Source organism: Hakea prostrata, chromosome 11, assembly GCF_041222555.1.
Source record: "Hakea prostrata isolate BN-2017 chromosome 11, UWA_Hpros_2, whole genome shotgun sequence".
Lineage (NCBI taxonomy): Eukaryota > Viridiplantae > Streptophyta > Magnoliopsida > Proteales > Proteaceae > Hakea > Hakea prostrata.
In genome coordinates, this window is record NC_142610.1 from 25,396,428 (window position 1) to 25,416,368 (window position 19,941).

The 19,941-nt window shown below is 36.7% G+C and overlaps 2 protein-coding genes across 3 annotated transcripts; both read left to right on the top strand.

Moving 5' to 3' along the window:
- The first annotated feature begins 1,747 nt into the window (after nucleotides 1–1,747).
- LOC149001113 (Protein phosphatase 2C family protein) lies at nucleotides 1,748–15,711 on the top strand. Of its 2 annotated transcripts, none has more exons than XM_089139902.1 (12): nucleotides 1,748–1,792; nucleotides 1,886–1,952; nucleotides 2,574–3,048; nucleotides 3,412–3,520; nucleotides 5,718–5,754; nucleotides 7,398–7,442; nucleotides 8,462–8,514; nucleotides 10,463–10,624; nucleotides 11,766–11,849; nucleotides 12,609–12,698; nucleotides 12,788–12,835; nucleotides 14,702–15,711. In XM_089139902.1, the coding sequence occupies exons 3-12, from the start codon at nucleotides 2,582–2,584 to the stop codon at nucleotides 14,810–14,812; spliced, it is 1,206 nt and encodes a 401-aa protein (XP_088996028.1). In that variant the 5' UTR covers nucleotides 1,748–1,792; nucleotides 1,886–1,952; nucleotides 2,574–2,581; the 3' UTR covers nucleotides 14,813–15,711. The 2 variants fall into 2 exon arrangements, with proteins under 2 accessions (XP_088996028.1, XP_088996029.1); XM_089139903.1 differs by having other exon boundaries at nucleotides 2,613–3,048.
- A 2,108-nt stretch (nucleotides 15,712–17,819) lies between these two features.
- UMAMIT4 (nodulin MtN21 /EamA-like transporter family protein) lies at nucleotides 17,820–19,941 on the top strand. The gene is made up of 7 exons (XM_089140270.1): nucleotides 17,820–18,079; nucleotides 18,179–18,241; nucleotides 18,328–18,444; nucleotides 18,535–18,784; nucleotides 18,912–19,070; nucleotides 19,181–19,332; nucleotides 19,433–19,941. Exons 1-7 carry the CDS (start codon nucleotides 17,886–17,888, stop codon nucleotides 19,575–19,577), a joined length of 1,080 nt encoding a protein of 359 aa, XP_088996396.1. The 5' UTR covers nucleotides 17,820–17,885; the 3' UTR covers nucleotides 19,578–19,941.

Consider the following 19,941-nt stretch of genomic DNA (forward strand, 5'->3'; position numbering starts at 1 on the left):
CGATTGGCCACCCTGGTGGTCTATTGAAAAACATTGCCTACAAATCCTAATTTGCCCCCGACACCTTATATAAACCCTTTCACGACCTAATTTCACATTATTTTATTCGTGGATGTTGCTGTGGAGTGAGTAAAGGCAAAACACACGTGGTGAACGGATAGGAGCGTCTTTCTCAGGTTAATTTTGTGAGTTTGTTTTGACTTTTGAATCCAAGTGGAGGTAAGTTTAACCGCTCTCTTATTCTACTGGATTTATCTTGTTATATAGTAGTTATTCTTCTTCACGCCAATATGATGGATTTTATATATGATTTAATGGTGAATCTTATTGAAAAGTATGATATGGAATTAAATTATTATTTTATGTGATATGTACTTTAAGTGATATATATGGAATTCTAAATACGTGATTTAGACTTAAAATAATCTAAAATTAAATATAAGATGGGTGATCAAAAGTCTAAATTTCAAACTTGAAATTATGCTCGAGAGTGGGTCGGTCGATCAACTAATCAATCGTCTTAACCGATCGGCCTACTTCCAAAGGCTGCGTTGATGTTATTTTTGCCTGGTTTGGCTCTCATATCATAATATAACATTAAATTCTTAATATATGAGATTTTTGGGATTTGTTAATGTATTTGCTTGGAATATCTAGCACACTTTTCAACACTTTTATTGCTGAAATAGGTAATGACACAACTGCATGTATGGCTGAATTGATAGTTACTTTTTTGTATATGTCAATGGTCTTATAACATGTTGTAATTATTGTTATGCGTGTTTACTCGTTAATGAAGTGTTATGATTGATGATTAATCATTTTACTACTTTACTTAGTGTAGAATGATGTGTTTGGTGCGACTATGATTGGAAAATACCTGGTTAACCAGGATAAATCTTAAATCTAAATGATTTTTAATTTTTTTTTTTTAATAACAAGATGAAATCAAGGGTCTATTTGGTTACTTGAGTTTGGATAATCAACAAATCTGGAGATTTAAAATTTATGGAATCATGGTTCATAAAATTAACTGTTTGGTTAGCTTGAATCTCTTGGAGTCAAAAGTTTATTACAAGGTCCTTCAAATTAATGATGGTCTTCCATGAGGATGTAACCAAGGTATCCGTAAGCTAGTCCTAGTAAACCTCAAATCTGGAGGGAGAAAAAAAGAGTTTGATTCAACTCATGGAGCTATTAGGATGGACTCTTTTTTTTGTTGTTATCATCAACCATAATCATTCATAACTATTGGGGGCCCACAAGCCGATGGGGATGGTGTGGTAGTACCCCTGCATAGAAGGTTACCGCCACTATACTAGAAGCACATACACTTTTTGGATGGATCAATAGCTCATTCTAGGGTTTTTCAAATTAATGATTGTCTTCCTTGAAGATGTAGTATACATAAGTTGGCTCGAATGAATTTCAAATATAAAAAAAGAGAAAAAAATTAACGATGGCTTTGTATCAAATGAAAATAAATACATCTAGGGTTTACTGATTGACTTTACTAATAAAAAATTTGATTTAATTCATTCGATGAGTTTTTTTGAGCTTTTAGCATATTGATTATTTAAGAAAAAAAGTAAAATAAAATCGTGATGTAAAGAAGTATGTTAAAAAAAAAAAAAAAATCTAAAGAAGTAAATAACCGAACAGGCCCAACTGAACCCGGTCCCCTGTAGACACGTGCATTATATTTCCCGCTCAGTTTTTTTCTGGCTCATATCGTATGACAGCCAACGGTACGAAGCGGAGAGGTGGAGATACAAGGTGGCGGCGAGGGCAGGTATTTCGCTAGCGATGATCTTTTGAGGTTCAAATCCCGCTAAATCGGTGGTTGATCCACACTCTTTTCATTAAACCATTGGTTGTTTCGCAGGAACTTCCGACGGTTATTTTCCTCCTTGGAATCGAGCTTTCCAACGCTGATTTTCAAAATAATAGAGGTTAGTTCGTCTGTTCTTCTTTATAAATCTCCTCCCCCCTCTTTTCCTGGCTATCCGGAGCTTTCATAGGCTTATAGCTTCAATCACTGCTGCTCTTATTATTTGTTCCTTTTAATCTAATCTGGTTCTTGCCTGAAACCATAATTTACAGAACCGCTATCATTAATTTCACACTATAAGTTACTATGCACACAGTTTTCCGTGTCGTTCAGATAAAGAACTTGTTTAATTGATCACAGTAATTGTTCATGGTCTCTTGAATGTTGCAATTGATGTAATTTCTTACGGACACCGTTCAATGTAGACTAGGAAGAGGACATTTTCTTTCACCCAGAAAAAAAGAGAGAGGATATTTTCATTGATTTTGCTATCTCCGAGCATCACTAGATCGAACTGCGCAGTTGCACCTTACTGTTTTTGAAGTATTGTAATATTCTAGCAGATGGGAAGTAGGTTGAGAAGAGGTAGCAGCTTGAGATTTACTACTGTCTATTTTCACCTATTTGCATTTCTATTGTTTTAAGGCTATTTTCTTTTTGTTCCTTTATCGTTGGTTTTCAGTTATTTATTTGTTAAGCTTTTCTGTCCTTTGTGGTAATTAATAGTGCCATTATGTTGCAGTCATCCTCATGACAATTGATGGTTTGGTTCAATGTATAGTCTTTCAGCAGGAATCTACATTGTCCATGATGAGTGACAATCATGATTCTCTTACACCAAAAGGGGATGCAAATGACGTTGCTCATCATAAGCGTGGGGGTGATGTGGATGATGCTAACACAGTGACCAAGAAGTCCAAAATTAATGAATTAGAGGAGCGTGTGGATAGCCATGAAAATCAGGCAGTTTTAACAGGAATGAGTGGGAAAACTAAGGATGATCTTCAATTGGGCATGCCAAAGAATGGGCTAAGCAAGCAAAGTGATTCTTCTGGAAACAATGGCTTGTGTGATGAGAGTTGCTCATCATCAGCTGTTGCTGAGTTGTCCTGCATCATCGAAGGAGATGCTGCTGAAGATAAAGGTTCTCGCCATGCAATGGAAGATGCTTGGGTTGTACTTTCAGATGCAGGCTTGGGACTTCCTGGGACATTGAGGTTTCACCTTTTACTCATTTTCTATTACCCTTCTCCTTTTTGCTTATTTATCTATACTTAGTTTCCCCTCCCCTCCCAATTGCTCATCACACAATGCTTGTCACTGGTAGCTGGTTATGGAATAATAAAGACTACTTACTAATTCTTGTATTCATGTTTGTTTTACCAAAAAACCAGCTTGAACTCATCCTTTGTTATGTTCTTAACATGTTTGTGCATATGTTAGAAACTTAATTTAGGTTCGCAATTTTTGCCTTAGTCTAGTCCAAGAATTAAAATATTAATATTTATTTCTTATTTTCGATTGAACCTCCTAACTTCACCAACTGATGTCTTAGTTATTTACATGCCACTTTCTAACAGATGTGCACACTTTGCAATTTATGATGGACATGGAGGTCGCTTGGCTGCTGAGTATGCACAAAAACATTTACATGCCAATGTTCTTTCAGCAGGGTTACCACGTGAGTTGGTGTGTTTGCCTTTTCTGATTGCTTAATGTATGTGTCATGAAGCAATTTGTGGATAATGGATTCAACAGACAATATTCAAATTATACACAACAGTTACGATCTCCATTTTAAGTTCTCCCAAACTTGACCTAGCAAAAGAAGTAAACAAGGAACTTAGAAGACATGAGATTTACTCTCTCCCTTGTTACATATCCAGCCTGGTACTTCCATATGAGGTAGCATGATTTTGGTCCCCGACCCCCCTTCTTTTCAATTTTGAGATAATTTTGGTTTGAACTAATATAGGCAAATTGAAGAAGAGTTTAAGATTCATAGAACTTTAAGATTGTTCATGGTATATTCAACTTACTAATCTAGGGATTGTCAATATGGTTGTCAAGGCATTGTGTTTCTGCCTAGGTTAGAGGGGATCCCAAGTAGTACGGTTGTACCTGATGATATTGCACTCTTCATGTTAAATATTTTATATCATTTCTACCTTGATATATTTCTAGATTTTAACTCTTCTTTTATTGGGGTGGGTGCCGGGGGGGGGGTGAGTTTCTTTTTGACTTCTGCTTTATGAAATGTCCTCAGATGTGGCATGACAGTTGCCTTGAGCGCATTAGCCTAGATTGTTGAGGACCGCTAAATGGTCAGTACTGTGAGTCATGACTTGCCTTGCCTCCATGAAACCTATGCTGCTTCTTGTAAATGTATATTTGGAATGTAAAAAATTGTCTCTTGCTTGAATGTTATGCTACTACAGAGCACAACAGATTCATGTGACCCCTTAAAAAGATGTCTTCTTTAACTGGATGCTTCGCTCAAAGACCTTGAACTCATGAACTGTCCCATGAAAGTAGCATGCAAGCTGGCTTACTGTGTACTTTTGGTCATGCACGGTACTCCGCAAGCACATGCAATTATTGTGTTTGGATTCCTGGAACTGTTTTGGTTATTCTTGTCGTATTTGTTATTATTGCTGGAGCGACCTTCTTCTTTTGCTTTCTTGTGTGCTTTCCTCCTGATCCCTTCAATTTTATTTTAAAATTCCTTCTCCCTTATGTACCACAACTTCAAATCTCCAAATTGTTATTTTAAAAATTTTTATTCACTGCTAGTATGTGATTGTTACCTGACTGCAAATCTTATATTTAATCCTGATTATTCTATAGCTGCTCTGTTCTTTTGTCGTTAATCATACACAAGATCCTCCCCACATGCTTGAGCATTTAACCCTAAGCCCACTGGATCTCTTAAATAGTTTGAATGGAGAAAAAACTTCGATAATTTTGAGAGCATTCAGTTTTGTTTTTTTGTTTTTTTGTTTTTTTTTTGTTTTTTTTGTTTTTTTGGGGATGATTTAATAATTGAATAAAAGCAAAGAACAGAAAATGTACTAGGGGGGGGGGGGGGCAGCCTTCAAACAGGAGGTAGGAAGGAAGAACTAAGACCCTAGGCAACAACAATGAGCATGTAACCTAGGGGTGGGAATAGCAAGGAGTTTAGCTGAAAAATCAAAATAGATGGCATTCCAAATCGAGTCCAAAGAGCGGGATTTGGAATTCCATCTTCGAAGATTGCGTTCCTACCACAGTTGATGGATAGCGGCACTGCATACTAGTTTCCCAACCCGGTCATAGATAGAGAAACCTGAAAAATTTCTTAATACCCAATACTAATCTTGAGCAAAACCAAAGGGACGTCTTGAACGGGGCCATATCAAAGCAAGGAATTGGCCAAAAACCGCAAACTGCCAATGAAGAATGCCATCTACTGGGGTGGAGGAGGGGCAATGAGCAACGGGAACAGGGCTGTCGGAGATAGGAGGGATGGAGGTGAGGTTTAATTCAGAAACAGAAGGATTATGGGAGAGGAAAAGAGAGTTCCATGGTCGGGCTGGGGGTTAAGAGCATTCAGTTACCATTACACCATAGAAGAAAATTGTTAAATTTGGATCAATGCTGGCATCTCTCTAATGTTAACCGTGAACAAGCTGCAGCTATTTAATCACTGTATAATATACTGGCCTAAGATTTGGAGTTCATGTTGTTTTTTGCCAACCCCTTCCTATTTCATACCCTACCCATTTTCTTTTTGAAGTGTTTATTTACTGGCTGAGATTGTTGCTATTGACTTAAAATGCACCATTATGTTCCATTAATGCTTTCTCTAATTCAGTTTTCATTTATTCCTCTTTTATCATATTGTCAGGTGGATGTAAAAGCAGCTAAAAAAGCCATTGTGGAAGGTACTGTTTTTTTTTTAATCTCTCAATCATGGTTCCAGTTTAGCACATGTTTGCAGTACTGCAATGGTTGTATCTTCCTTGAGGTTGAATTCTTTCCTTTTAATATTTAGATGAGATAGTGCTGATTTCTATGGCTAGCAAAAGCCCCTATGCAATGCTTATCTTGGGGACTTTTTTTTTTGGGTGGGGTCGGCCACCGGGGGGTAGGAGACACAGAGAGAACTGTGTTGAGAATAATTAGATCTCATGGGTAGACACAATGAATCCCCCTATGTTTCATCTTTATTTTTCTTATGAACTTTGTGATAATGAGTAGCTAGTTCTTTTCTTTGGGATGTAGATGAACCATGCTTATTTCATTAATTTGATTGTTCTATCTCTTCTAGTTGATTGTGTTTGAGTTTGGCCAAAGATGTTTTATAGCTCAGCAAACTAAGCGTGCCAAGCTTCCGCGAAGGACAATAGTCTTGCGAAGATAGGGCATACCTAGGAAGACCATCCCTAATTTACTTTGAAGTGTAGAGTTATATCGGTTAGGGAAAGCATTGGGGATTCGAAATCCCAAAGATCTTCACATATTCATAGTTTAAGTTTTTGCATTAATTAATAGATTTAGTTTAAATTTAGTTTTGTTAAATTCAATCTTAGTAACTTAGCCTTTTAGTTCCCCATAGTTCGACCTCGTACTTTCTGCTTGCTAGATTAGTATAGGATTTTATTTTTGATTGATTAGCGACACGATCAAATTTTGGCGCCGTTGCCGGGGATCGAATGAAGGTGAGGATTGTCTTTTTGACTTTTCTTAAAAACAAAAAGGAATGACAACCAATAAGAAAGTACAATTCCGATGCTTTTCATTCTTCTACAAAAATTTCAAAAAAGAACAGCTGAGTTGAGAATTGGGGTGGGAAAGCAAACGAAGAGATGAACTCTTACATAAAACTTAGGGACAACATAGTGTCATTTGGTGATCAAAGTTCTGTTATAACTTTTTCAGAGATATGCTTCAGTGTCACCTAAAGCCTTAGAGAGGTTTCTGTTCGAACATTCTCTCTCCCGCCCTCTCTCTTCCTGCTTCCCTTATCAAAATCTTGATTAATTGTTCTAGTTGTTCTCTTCCTTCACTACTGTGCTGGTTGGAACTCTGGGTTTCAAAAATTATTCTTTTCTGAATTTTTATTGACAGCTTTGAAGAACTTTATGGTTTATGCACTCTAGCCTCTGAGGTTTTCTTTCTCTATTTGTTTTTCTTTTGGGTGGGTGGGGGGAGGGGTCTCTCTTTCATTTCCACACACATGCACACCTTCCTCTTCCTGCCTATGGGTTGAGTTTTCTTGGACCCTTTACCAACCTTGCTATCCAAGCTGTTGCTTTGTGATTTTGTTCACCAAAACTTGTTGCCAACCAATAGCTATATTACCTGAATTTGTATGTTTATTTGGTACGTGCGGATGCAGAGACTTATCTTTGATATGAGATATTTATTATGTATGTACATAAGTAAATTATCTTACTTGTCTGTAAAAAACAATTCTCTCCCTATTGTTTATGGTGTCGTCAGTGAATGGGTATTTATTTTTTCATTTTGACAAGTCTTTTCAAACACTAACTTGAACTTTACTATGGATGTTCCCAAATTTTAGGCTTCCGGAAAACTGATGAATCTTTACTTCAAGAAAGTACAGCAGGTACTGCAACTATATTTTAGTTACGTAGAGTATGTTAATTAGGTGGCTTGAGTCATTAATTTTTTCTGGCTGTTATTTATTAGAAAAATGTGCTTATATTTGTACAAAATAGATTTTGGGTGTTAATTATATGTATTGAGATGTTCATGGAATTGGATAGGGAGAATCTCCCTTTATTGAAATTTTATGTTGTGTCTGATTAGGGTTTGGTTTATTCATCAGTTGAGTTACTATATGCCTCTAAGTTTGATTCCTATTACAAATAGGAACCTGTATCCTTGTATTCAACCTGATATACATACACACTTGGGTGGGGTGCTGCTAGTATCTACTTATGCTTTCTAGGGTGTCTCCGTTTCTCATATCACAGGTTCAACCCTATTGACATTGTTACAGTGGGAAATGTGCTATCACAATTACAAAAAAACATGATCTGTGACTTGTACGAAATAGTTGAAATCAGTTACTTCCCAACTGTATAGATCTTCATGCAGAGAATCTTTGTAACCCAACAATCTCCTATATATTCCAGTAAATGTATTTGCATGTCTGTACATCCTCTTGTTTGATATTATTGATTGTAGATGGATCAGAAATAGTTATGCTGTGCTTTGATTATGCAGTACCCCATTGTTCGTTAAGATGAACTTCATGGAACAGATAGGCTTTCTTCCCCTCCTCCCTCCCCCTTCTTCTTCTTCTTCTTTTTTTTTTTTTTTTTGGGGGGGGGGGGGGGGGGGGGGTGATGGCAGTTTGCATGGGGTGGAGTATGAAAATGGTTTGTGTCAGACTGTGCTTTTGGGTGCGGAATGGTTTTGAATTATCCAACAACCACTATTAGCAGTTGGGAGTTTAAACCACCACCGGACACCCGCCCCCCAGGAAAAGAAATTTTTTTGTGATCTTCTATAGTTTCTTAGATTTTTGATGGTAACTAATAAACTTTCTTAGATTTTTTTTATGATTCTAACATTATCTTCCACTGACTGACTTCCTGGATTTTTAAAATTTTCTTTAAGGGGAACGGCAAGATGGTGCAACAGCTGTATGTGTCTGGGTGTTAGGACAAACAGTAAGTCTGCAATAATTCTTATTTGAGTTTTTCATTTAAGTGTAGTTATTCATTAAACAGTATGCAGTAGAGGGTTGGATTATCCGAAGCATTTGCCACATACATGATTTATCCAGTTTCACTGAATGTCTATAATTGGAACAACTTTCTGCAGTAAAGTATGGAAGCTGGTAATACCTGTAGCTTTGTAATTCTATTGTAGCTTCACCAGATTTATGGTTAGTTTTGTAGCCATTATCCTTTGATTGAACATGATAGATGTAAAGTGGACTACTGCCTAGACACGTCAATGGTTTTTAGGTTTTGAAATTTTTACATGCCCCCTCCCAGTTTTGCTGCCATTTATAGTGCACTACCCCCACTTTGCAAACATTACAAATACCCACAATGTTAGGCACTGTTGAGGACCGTTTCCAATTAATGATTGGAATTCAAAAAAAGAATCAATATGACCAAAATGCCCCAATGTGTTAAAATGACTCAAATGCCCCTTAATTTAAACCCTATTTTCAAAGTTAAACCTTACACATTCCTTCTTCACCCACTTTCTTCCGTCGCCGATTTTAATCTGCTTCACCCATCATCTCTGAAAATGCCTTAACAACCCTGGGTTCATGAAGAAGCGACAAATGGATTCAGGCTTTGGAACCAAAATTGAAACCCCATAATTGAATGTGCAAAAGACCTTAATCCGGTCATCACCTCATCCTTATCAGTGTCCAGCCTGAAGGGGGGGGGGGATGCAGCTTTAGGAGACCACTGGTTCTCGTGTAAGGTAGGGGGATGAGGAGGATACGGAGTTTTATGAAGCTTATCAAACACCAAGCAAAATAAATGAAATTGAACATAGAAGAAGAAAAGAAGGGTCCCTATTACAATCCCAGAAGAAGAAATGAAGGAGGGAAGAAAAAGAGGGGACACATTCTTTAAATCGGGCTTTTCTTGTCCCTTTGTTTACAAAAATTTCTTTTTGCTATATGCTTTATTTGATTTTAAACGGTCCAGATTCGTTTTTTAATTGATTTTAGAGAGTCTGGTTTATGAGACTTTCAGAAGATCTGATTGAGCAGTGTTTTCCTCAGTTTAGATGAAATAAAACTGAAGAATGAGACTAATTTTAGATCATAAGGAATCTTGCTGGAGCAAAGTGATATTTCATCCATAACTAGTTCTTCAAAGGAAAAGAACTGAAGCCCCATTATATTTCCAGCAGTGCTCTCTCAAGAATTTTCATATCCAAACCCCTGGATTTAAACTCTGTCATCCTTTTCTTTTGTCCATTTTCTTCATTTTAACTCATACTGGAGCTGATGGTTGTGTTTGAAAAGTCTTCAATGTGACTCTAGTTATTCTCAGTTTCTCTTCCTTATGCATTGAATTTTTGGAAGTTCTTTGTTTGGTGGTAGAAAGAAAGGAATCCCTTCAACTTTAAAATTAGGGTTGGATTAGGTTAAGGGTTGAATAGTAATTTCGTAATACATTTGTATTTCATTTTTATGTGAGGGTGAAATAGTAATCTCTGCTCACCCGTTAACAGCTAAGGATGGGGTTAAGTTTTGTGGACTTTTTGTAAGGTTTGCAGAGTGGGGGAGGTACACTGTAATACGCTGCAATGTCAACACTGTTCTTTTTTCATTTACTGCTTTTATGGCTCCAGATAGAATTTGTAATTTTTCGGCTGATGAATTGGCTAATTCAGGGGGTATATGGGATATAATGCATGTGGGCTCTTATCCCCCTCTTGAAAATCTGGCCATTTCTGACAGTTATTGTTTTTGGCTATCAATTTAAAAGAAAAAAAGATAAAGAAGTAGCCAAAATATACCTGTATACAAGCCAAGATATATCTTTATTTCTTTGTAAATTTACTGTAGTTACTTGTGTTTTGTCCCTTATCATCTGTTTGATGGAACCTAACCTAGTGAGCTATGACAACTGCATTATGTAGGTTTTTGTTGCTAATATTGGAGATGCAAAGGCAGTGTTGGCACGATCCTCTAGTGCTGATGGATTGGAGAAAACTGTTAATGGGACCGGTGCATTAAAGGCTATTCTTTTGACAAGAGAACACAAGGCAATCTTTCCACAGGAACGTGCTCGCATCCAGAAGGTGAATACTGTATCTTCTCTATTATGTTTGTAAAAGTTTATTTTTGGTATAGGCCATAGGTTGCTTTGTATTTTTGTATTATTTGGTTTCCTTTTTAAGCACCATGTGTATATGAGTAGTTATGGGCTGTTGAGCTTATCTTAGTCTTAATGTCATATGTGATGCTATCCATTAGGATACTGAATATCATAATCATTTAGCACTTCTTTTTGCAAGTATTCTTGTTGCTAAACCTTTTTCACATGGTACAAAAACCAGGAGCAAACCCCCCAACCCCCCACACGCGCGCTACCACTACGATTAGAAGTGAGAACATGACATGGTGCAGGGAACAACTTATGTCCTAGGCTATGGTATGGGACTCACAAAATAAAGTTTGATCCCAACTGTCCCATGAAGACTGATCAAACCGTCATTCTGGATAGTGGTTTATGTTACAGTCTGACAAAGTGTTGGCACCCCAGTCCATCTGGTTAAACTGGTGTTCCTACTACTTGGCTAAAGTCGGTATGATGCGTGCCAATAAAAGTAAGATACAGCAGAGTTTAAAATGTGAAAGATGAGGAACAAGCCTCTTACCTAAAGCTTCTGGCTACAGAGTGTGGCCTTGTATTTGGGAATTGAAGTGAAAAAATGCAACATAAAGAATTAAATATAGAAATGCATAACCTTTGATGCAAACCCTGATATCTAGAAGGCATGTGTGCATGAGACATGAGGACAAATGAAAACACCTCTAGGCTAGAAGAAACTTGGAAATATCCAGAAAATCACTGAAATGAGAAAAAGCTCCAGGAAGAGAGATCAGCAGTGAAAATACGGAAACAAAGATTGACCACAGAACCATGAAATTGAATGAACCCTGGCCTATAACAATAAAATACCTATTCTAACAGTAACTCCATGCATGGTTAGAATGCATGAAATTCCTAAACACTATCGATCCCCCAACCCCCACAGCAAAAAAAAAAAAAAACCCTAAACACTGCCATCTATTTGTCCTAGGCTTATCATGATTGGTATCCCTTATATTGTAGTTCAACTTCTAAATCTTATTTTATACACTGCCATCTTGTTATGTTGTTGAGCAGTTGAGCTTACTATGATTTTGTTTTTTGTTTTTTTTTTTTTTTCCTTCTAGGCTGGTGGTTCTGTGAGTTCAAATGGACGGCTGCAAGGGCGTCTTGAAGTTTCCAGAGCCTTTGGTGATCGCCAATTTAAGAAGGTTTTTGACTTTCTATTCTGATAGCTATCACTTTTACTCGTGAACACTTTTTCTTCGGTTACGTATTGCTATTTTTCTGCATTCATCTTTGTTGAGTGAGACTGGGTGGGTTTGGTCAAAAAATGTACGAATTGCATTGGTATGTCTAGGGTTTTGAATTTCTGCTCTGGTGGCTCTCCCTTTTGCTTGTGCTGAGACTGGTTTTGTTTTGTCAAAAATATACAAATTGCATTGTGTGTCTTGGGTTTTCCCTTCCTCTTGTTCAGTTGGTCTGTGGGGGGGGGGGGGGGGATGGAGTGTGGAGGTGAATCACCATCTAATACACATGCCAAAATGCATATGTTGCTTAGTTTTGAAGCTGTCAAAATCTCCAATTCGATTTGATACTGGTAGGAACAAATTCAACTGGTCAAACCTTTTAAACTATTGCTTAATTATGAACCCCAAACTGGAACATTTGGCTTATAATTAAGGCCTTAAGCTGTCTTCCATACTCCTGATGAAATTGTCCTTGATTCCTATCATGTTTGTAATCTGTTTAACTCTGGATCCCTTGAGTCTTTTTAATTACTTCAAACCAAGCTTTTGGCCCTACTCTGTCCTGTTTAACCCCTGACCGGAGCCTTTTCTCTCCTCTCATGTGCATGTGGAGGTGAATACCCTTAATAAATGCCAATCTATGAATTTATTCATATGGTAAGTGTATGTATGCTTTAGAATCCTTTTAAAATTTATGATATATGAGAACATGCATTGCAGGTAGGTGTTATCGCAACTCCAGATGTACACTCTTTTGATCTTACGGAAAGAGAACACTTCATTATTCTTGGCTGCGATGGCCTGTGGGGTGTATGTGTTCTGTTAACCACATAAAACATTTTCAGAAACATGATTTGTCAATTACTTTTTTGTTATTTATAATTTTTTATTTAAACCAGGTATTTGGACCAAGCGATGCTGTTGATTTTACTCATAAACTGTTAAAGGTAAAAGTATCTCATACCCTTTGTGTAAGGAAAGAAGTTCCTTGACCTGAATGATATACCATCTTTTTAGCTCTCCTGTGTGTGTCTTCTCTGTCTTTTTGGGCAGAGTCCTGTAATTGGACCTTCCGATTGGGACATGACTTAAAAATCTCCCCCTCTCTGCATTAATGGATGTTGCTATGGTCAAATTGTTGTTTTGTGTGGAGTAATTGGAGTTAAGCACTAATATTAATGCTAATAAGTTCAATATTTGACTTTTAAAGCCGTAATCATAGTGTCCTACTGTTTTAGTATTAGCTATTCATTTGAGATGCTGTAAATTTCACAATCATGACACTGCATATAAGACACATTTGAGAAGTTTGCAATCATATAAAATATAAGGGAACACAAATAATGGGCTAAGAAAAGGTTTGCTGAGCATGCTGATTTGGTTGAATTGGGGTTGTCTGGTCTGGAAGTTGTCTCTTCTCTGAATGCTTTTTACCACCTTGTTCTGGCTACGGTTTCTCTTATAAGGGCTTTGAAGGGCGTTATTGGTCATTTTAGTATCGTGACCTGTATCAGCATAAACTTTGTTCAGAAGTCATATAAACAAATTAAGTTAGATATGTTCTAATCATTCTGAAGCACATATCTGGTGCTTGAAGTTTTGGGTTATTTTCTACATCATCTTTGATTGTTACGTATCATGTTACATTTGTGCATTAACACAAAATCATGCTGGAACATGCATTATTATGCACTATACTACACTAAAAGTCTTCTGAAGTAAGAAAATCAAGTTGAAAGGCTCTTGCATTCAGTCAACAGGTATACAAATTGACATTATGCAAGGAATGATTCAGTAAGCATGAGACCTAATAAAGGTTTTGGTGAAACCGAAATGGGTAGTACATGTTGAGGTGAATTATAGAGAACATTTGACAGGGTGTGAATAACTTGGATTAACAGATGGATCTAGATAATAGATGAAGATTTTGTGTTATGGACACTAAATGGCTTACAATGATTGAATACAATAACCGTATTGAAGGTCTTAATAATGATTAACATAGAAAGCTTTTATTAGTAATTAGTTTTTACAAATAATATATAATTGCTGGAATGAAAATAAGTAGAGTATACAAGTTGCAAGCCTCCCCTTCCCACCTTATTCTTTGGTGGGGTGGAGGGTGGGCATTTCCTATATTATTATGAACTTTGATTTAAAAGGTAAAAGTTAATTGGAAATTGGCAAAAAGAAATCTGTCTATGCTCAGGTTTATAGATCACATCATTTGGATATGAATGTACACTTCAATGCAACTATTTGTACTCTATTTGAACTTAGAACTTGCTGTTGGCTGAGTCATTGGTTCACTTGCTCATGAACTGAATGCTTTGGCAGAGGTGACTGGTGGTAGGCTCCTTTCCTCCGCCAAAAGGGTGCTTAATTAGAAGCAATAAAGTGGGGCACTGGGGAAAGGCTGATGTCTACATGAATGCGATTTTTCATATTTCCATATTTTTCCATTTACATAACTCTTGAAACTATCAAAAATGTGTCCGCCAACATTTACTGAGAAATAAACCTTAGTGTCAGTAATAAGAAACGGCAGTGTTGGTTTGAGGAGTTATTTCTTCTTAAGCCCCTGTCCACTGTATAGATACATACACAAAAAGGGGCCTATTCATATGAGGAATTCTTACATTTGGCATTATACCATTGAAAGCATTTTTGCATGTCCTTTGTTATCATGAAGCTAGTTACTCAGAACTGAGCAAGAAAACTCTTATGATGAGTGGTGTTTGTGCAACCATGTAGTTTTGTCATAGTCATTGTTTGGAAGTTCTTAAATTGTTGTTACCTTGTTCTATTGGCAGGAGGGTTTACCTGTTAGTGCTGTGAGTCGCCGTCTTGTAAAGGAAGCTGTTCTTGAGCGTCGTTGTAAAGATAATTGCACTGCCATTGTCATTGTTTTCAGGCACAAGTAAATGAAGCTCCTGTTGTGATATCTAAGGGAGTTACTAGATGTTGGTTGTTTTCTGTTTGGGATCTTGGTGATGGTGTCTTAATGGATATTCAGTAACCCTGATGTGGGTTTTGCTCCTTTGGCCAGCTCTTGTACACCACACGCCGGATCTTCTAATTATGATTATTGCAGGAACTATGTTTTTTTTGTGAAGAATGTGCCAGTTCTTGGCAGAATGCCTGATTTTTTCCCCCTCGGTATTGTAATCCCGAACAGTTTACTCATCTGCGCTTTATTGTGTGGTATTCTTGGGTGAAGTACAATGTATTCTCTTTTTCTGAAGCAAATGGAATTCTATTTCAAGCCTGTCATTTATTGCACAAATGGATTGTGAGCCTCATGTTGAGGCTGTTCAGATGCTCTGGACTGAAGGTTAACTATGACCAAGATTTCTGGCCTTTGTATGGTGTGAAGACTAGTCCACTGTAGAGAAGGTGGTGAAAATTTACTACTTATACCAAGGTTATGGAAGCATGATTACCACCTAAATCATGACTATGGAGGATCTGTTAGTGAAGAGAGAATAAAGATTGGGATGTTGAAGCTAACTTCCATGTATCACCCTACTTTTTAATCTTATTGGCACAATGTTGGGCAACTGGAGGAGCTATATGAACGATACAAGTGTAGCAGAGATGAGGATGACAAAAAAGAGAGGAAGATGTGTAGCAAGAGCTGGAGAAATAAAGTAATGAATATATTAGCTTCGACCTGGGTATTGCACTAAGGACAAGCTAAGAGAGTGTCACTTGAGGTGGAATAAGCATGTCCAAGAAAGCCGTTAAAGGCATTCGTAAGAAAGAGTGATCGGATCTGACTAGAAGGAGATAAAATAATGGGGGAACGCCTAAATAGATTGTTGTAGTAGTAATAAATGATATGCATTTGCTAGAACTAAATGCTCTAATGTTGTAGAGCTATGTAGAAGACTAGGAATCGTGCGGCTGATACTGTATAAAGGCATGTTCTTGAAATGCTACCTTGAGTTTGTCTCCTAAGTATCTTCATATATACTCAAATTTACTGTTCTTACTAAACCTGTTAAGAATTTATGTAGCCAGCCACATTTAGTTGGGATGGTTGTTATTGTTCCTGAAAAAAATATTAATATATATACTCATATAATATCAACACCAGCACAAGGGCCAATAAGATGACTTATAAGGGTATCAATATTATTTTTTATTTCATAAACTTGTTCCTGATGGCAGACTGAATTATTATGAACTTAGGAACCTAATAATATTATAAATGATTTAAATTTGCAATTCTCCTCCTGCCTATCTCTTCACATAGACATCTCAAGAAGGTTCATGAACAAGAAGGGTTAGTGTTGAATGCATGAACTCCATTTCAAATGTCAACCTCCATAATCCATTATTCATGGAATCATAGCCCTTACACTTGCTAGTTTAATTTCTTATGTAACAATTAATCTACCAAACATGTTTGTCTATAAACAATCACTGTTCTTCACATGTTCCATGTACAATCCATATGATTGATTGGAATCCATGTCCACAACTCCACATGCATATCTATTCGTAGTATTTTTTTTTGCAGCAATCCACTGCAGAATCCAAATCTTATAAAATGTCTCCTGCCAAAAAAATTCTTAAAAAACTTTATGGATTCCAATTGCCATTTTGTTATAATTTCTCAGTGATAATTAATGAAGGCTGCTCCAATTGAATAAAGGACATGATTGTCGAAGTCCAGGGAGGGGCACTGAGATATGAACACTGCAAAATGGGAAATGCAGTTGAGGTTGGAGAGTGGTCTCTGCATGTGCTTTCACTTAATCATTTCAGCAATCTCGTTCTTCTTGGAAGGTTTTAAAGAACCCAACACTACAGATGACCACATGCATTACAGATTCGTTCCATTTTCTTTGTTTTCATTCATACCCTGCAGCTGCTACCTCACCTAAATTTTCATCAGATCAACTAATATGATTTGATGCTCATGCTACAAGTTGTTAAATGGTAGACCTAGTTTAATAGCTATTATTATTTTTCCTCATTATAATGAACAATAGAAAATCATGAGTTGAAACAACAGGAAAACAAAAGAACACTGTAATTTAACATCGTTCACATACCAATGCAGTATGCTAAGTTGTGCAAAACAAAGTATATTTTTCATTATGTAGAAGAAGCAAAGAATGGAGATGTCCCAAAACCCTCAGGCAAAATTTCCAAATCTTACAATAACCTCATAGGTGAACATAGGGTACATTTTAACCAAATAAATGCGTTAATCTATCGGATTGAGTTGTATTGTACCAAGCCTTCTACTTCCATTATGCTCACTAAAATTTGTTGATACAGGTCTATCTACAAAGTACAAGAATTCGAGTCACAACTTAATTACATTCCTCTCTAATTTATTCTCCCCAATGCATAGTCCGTTGAAGGAAAAAATATATACATATATATACTGTTCCACTTTAAGGAAAAAGAAAAAAAATTTCCTTGAATGCTTTTTGTTATTTATTCTCTAAATGCCTTCTTAATTTGTAAAGTGTGAAGAATAATGCAATGGAACCTCAAGTAATATCTCTCCTTCCTCAGAAGAAATAATATTTCACTAAGTTGAGGATAAAATGGTCATTTAAAGTTTGCAACAAGATGCCACCCAAAAAAAAAAAATTTAAAACAAAACTTGGGGGTAATGGAACATTATCAATGAATGGTAAGTGGGGTTATCATTTCTCTGAGACCTAACATGATCTAGCTAGCTCGATTGTCTCCCCCAAAATAAAATTGGTTCTCAAGTCAAATACAAAACTAAGTAAGAATGAGAACATTACATGCAAAACATAAGTAAACAAGAAGAATATTAAGATGAGAGAATATACCAATAAAATATAGTATATGAGTAAATAAATATATTTGTTGGCATTTTGCCACCTTCATACCCCATCCATGAACCCTATAATACTTGTTCTTCATCACAATATAGTCAGATCATCTTGTGATTGCATTCCATAAGAAGTTTGGGAGTGAAGTCAAAAATCAAAAGAAAGAAAAGTAATGGGAGGAGGAAGTGTTGTTTCTGAGAAGATGAAGCTTCTCATATCATTATTTGTTCTTCAATTCTGCTTTGCAGGATTTCATATTGTCTCCAGGCTTGCACTCAACATGGGTGTAAGCAAAGTTGTTTACCCAGTCTATAGAAACATTATAGCGCTGGTTTTGTTGGGACCTATTTCATATTTTTTGGAGAAGTAAGTTCATCTTTATATTTTCGCCATCTATCATGAGAGACTAGAAATTTTTTGTTTCCCTGGATTAACACAAAAACAACATTTTGATTGTGATCTCAGGAAAGAAAGACCACCTCTTACTTTTCCTTTGTTGGTTCAGTTTTTCTTTCTTGCATTATGTGGGTAAGCATGATTAAGAACTACTCAACTTTTTTGCCTACAATACAGTTTAGAGTTCGCTTGTTATAGTGTCATATTTTTTTTTTCAGGATCACAGCTAATCAGGGATTTTATCTCCTTGGTTTGTATCATGCATCTCCAACTTTTGCTTCTGCAATGCAAAATTCAGTCCCTGCAATTACTTTTACCATGGCTGCAATTCTTAGGTAATTGGAAGCTGTTCTTTCAGGGACCAAAGATTTTAGGTTTATAAGACGAGCTTCTCCGGCCTTACCTCTTTGATCTGATTTTCACAGGCTTGAGGAAATCAACATATCAAGGAGAGATGGATTGGCAAAAGTACTAGGAACCATTGTTAGTGTAGGAGGTGCCACTGTCATTACTCTCTACAAGGGCACACCTTTACTACACCATACTAGTCACCCACTGAAAATTTCACTAGAAGGAGACTCATCTGATCCTTCAACAAATACCCAGAACTGGACATTGGGTTGTCTTTACCTGCTTGGGCATTGTTTATCATGGTCTGGTTGGATGGTTTTTCAGGTTAATTAGCCTCTAGTTTTCATTGACTTCTTATTTCATGATTTTGGGCTTCATATATGACATGTTCTACTAATGGAGTTTTCATCTATGCTCTCTTTTTTGAACTCAAAACTTCCATTGTTCACAGGCTCCAATACTGAAGAAGTACCCAGCAAAGCTTACACTCACTTCATTCACTTGCTTCTTTGGAGTACTACAGCTCTTGGTTATAGCAGTCTTTGCAGAAACAGATCTTGATCGTTGGAAAATTCAATCTGGAGAGGAGCTTTTAACCATCCTCTACGCAGTAATTCCTTCAATCTCTGTAAACTAATTTTGTTACAATTGAGAAGAAATTTGGTAATCTCCCATTACTGAATAAATTCTTAAACCTGCTATCTATTGTTTTGTCACTAGGGAGTTGTGTCTTCTGGCATAGTAGTTGCTCTTCAAACATGGTGTATCCACAAAGGAGGACCGGTTTGCGTCGCAGTCTTTCAGCCTGTGCAGATGGTGTTAGTTGCAGTCATGGCGTTTCTGATACTTGGTGATCAGTTATATGCAGGAGGGTCAGTTACATAACAAGAAGAAAACCCCAGAAAACACATAATATATGAAGGCTATGGGAGTGTGATATCTAACAATGGCTTTCTTTTTTCTTTTGTGTAGGATTATTGGGGCAGTTCTCATCACTATTGGTCTTTACTCAGTTCTTTGGGGCAAAAATGAAGAGAAGAAACTGAGAAACCAAATGAATGAAGAAACATTAACAAATCATCTCCTTGACGAGGAAAGTGCCATGAATTCAAAGTGAAGCAGTGTCTCTGACTTGCCATGACAAACCCATTTGCTGACAGGTCAAGACAGTTCAGATTTGAGTGTCTAAGCTCTGAAACAAACTAATTCTGGCAAGAAACATGCTGTCTAGCTTCCTGGTCTAGCATAATCTCAGCAAGACAGAAAACCAACATGTGAATCTAGCTAGGTTGCCCTTTTTCTTAGTGTCTACTTGTGAATGAAAGACAAGCTCATCTTCAAGATCTATTAGATTTAACGGTCTGATATGGTTGGGCTTCCTTAATTGTATATTACTACTGCAATTTTATTTTATTTTTGGGTAAAATTATTACTTCAATTAATTTCTTAGAGTTGATGGGAAGCATTTTGATTCTTTTTAT

Excerpts from the sequence above, each read along its gene's own strand:
- UMAMIT4 (XM_089140270.1), top strand. The coding sequence starts at position 17,886 with ATGGGAGGAGGAAGTGTTGTTTCTGAGAAGATGAAGCTTCTCATATCA. Across the intron at positions 18,445-18,534 it reads ACCATGGCTGCAATTCTTAG|GCTTGAGGAAATCAACATAT; the intron begins GTAATTGGAAGC and ends TGATTTTCACAG. Across the intron at positions 19,333-19,432 it reads GATCAGTTATATGCAGGAGG|GATTATTGGGGCAGTTCTCA; the intron begins GTCAGTTACATA and ends TCTTTTGTGTAG.
- LOC149001113 (XM_089139902.1), top strand. The coding sequence starts at position 2,582 with ATGACAATTGATGGTTTGGTTCAATGTATAGTCTTTCAGCAGGAATCT. Across the intron at positions 7,443-8,461 it reads ACTTCAAGAAAGTACAGCAG|GGGAACGGCAAGATGGTGCA; the intron begins GTACTGCAACTA and ends ATTTTCTTTAAG. Across the intron at positions 8,515-10,462 it reads TCTGGGTGTTAGGACAAACA|GTTTTTGTTGCTAATATTGG; the intron begins GTAAGTCTGCAA and ends TGCATTATGTAG.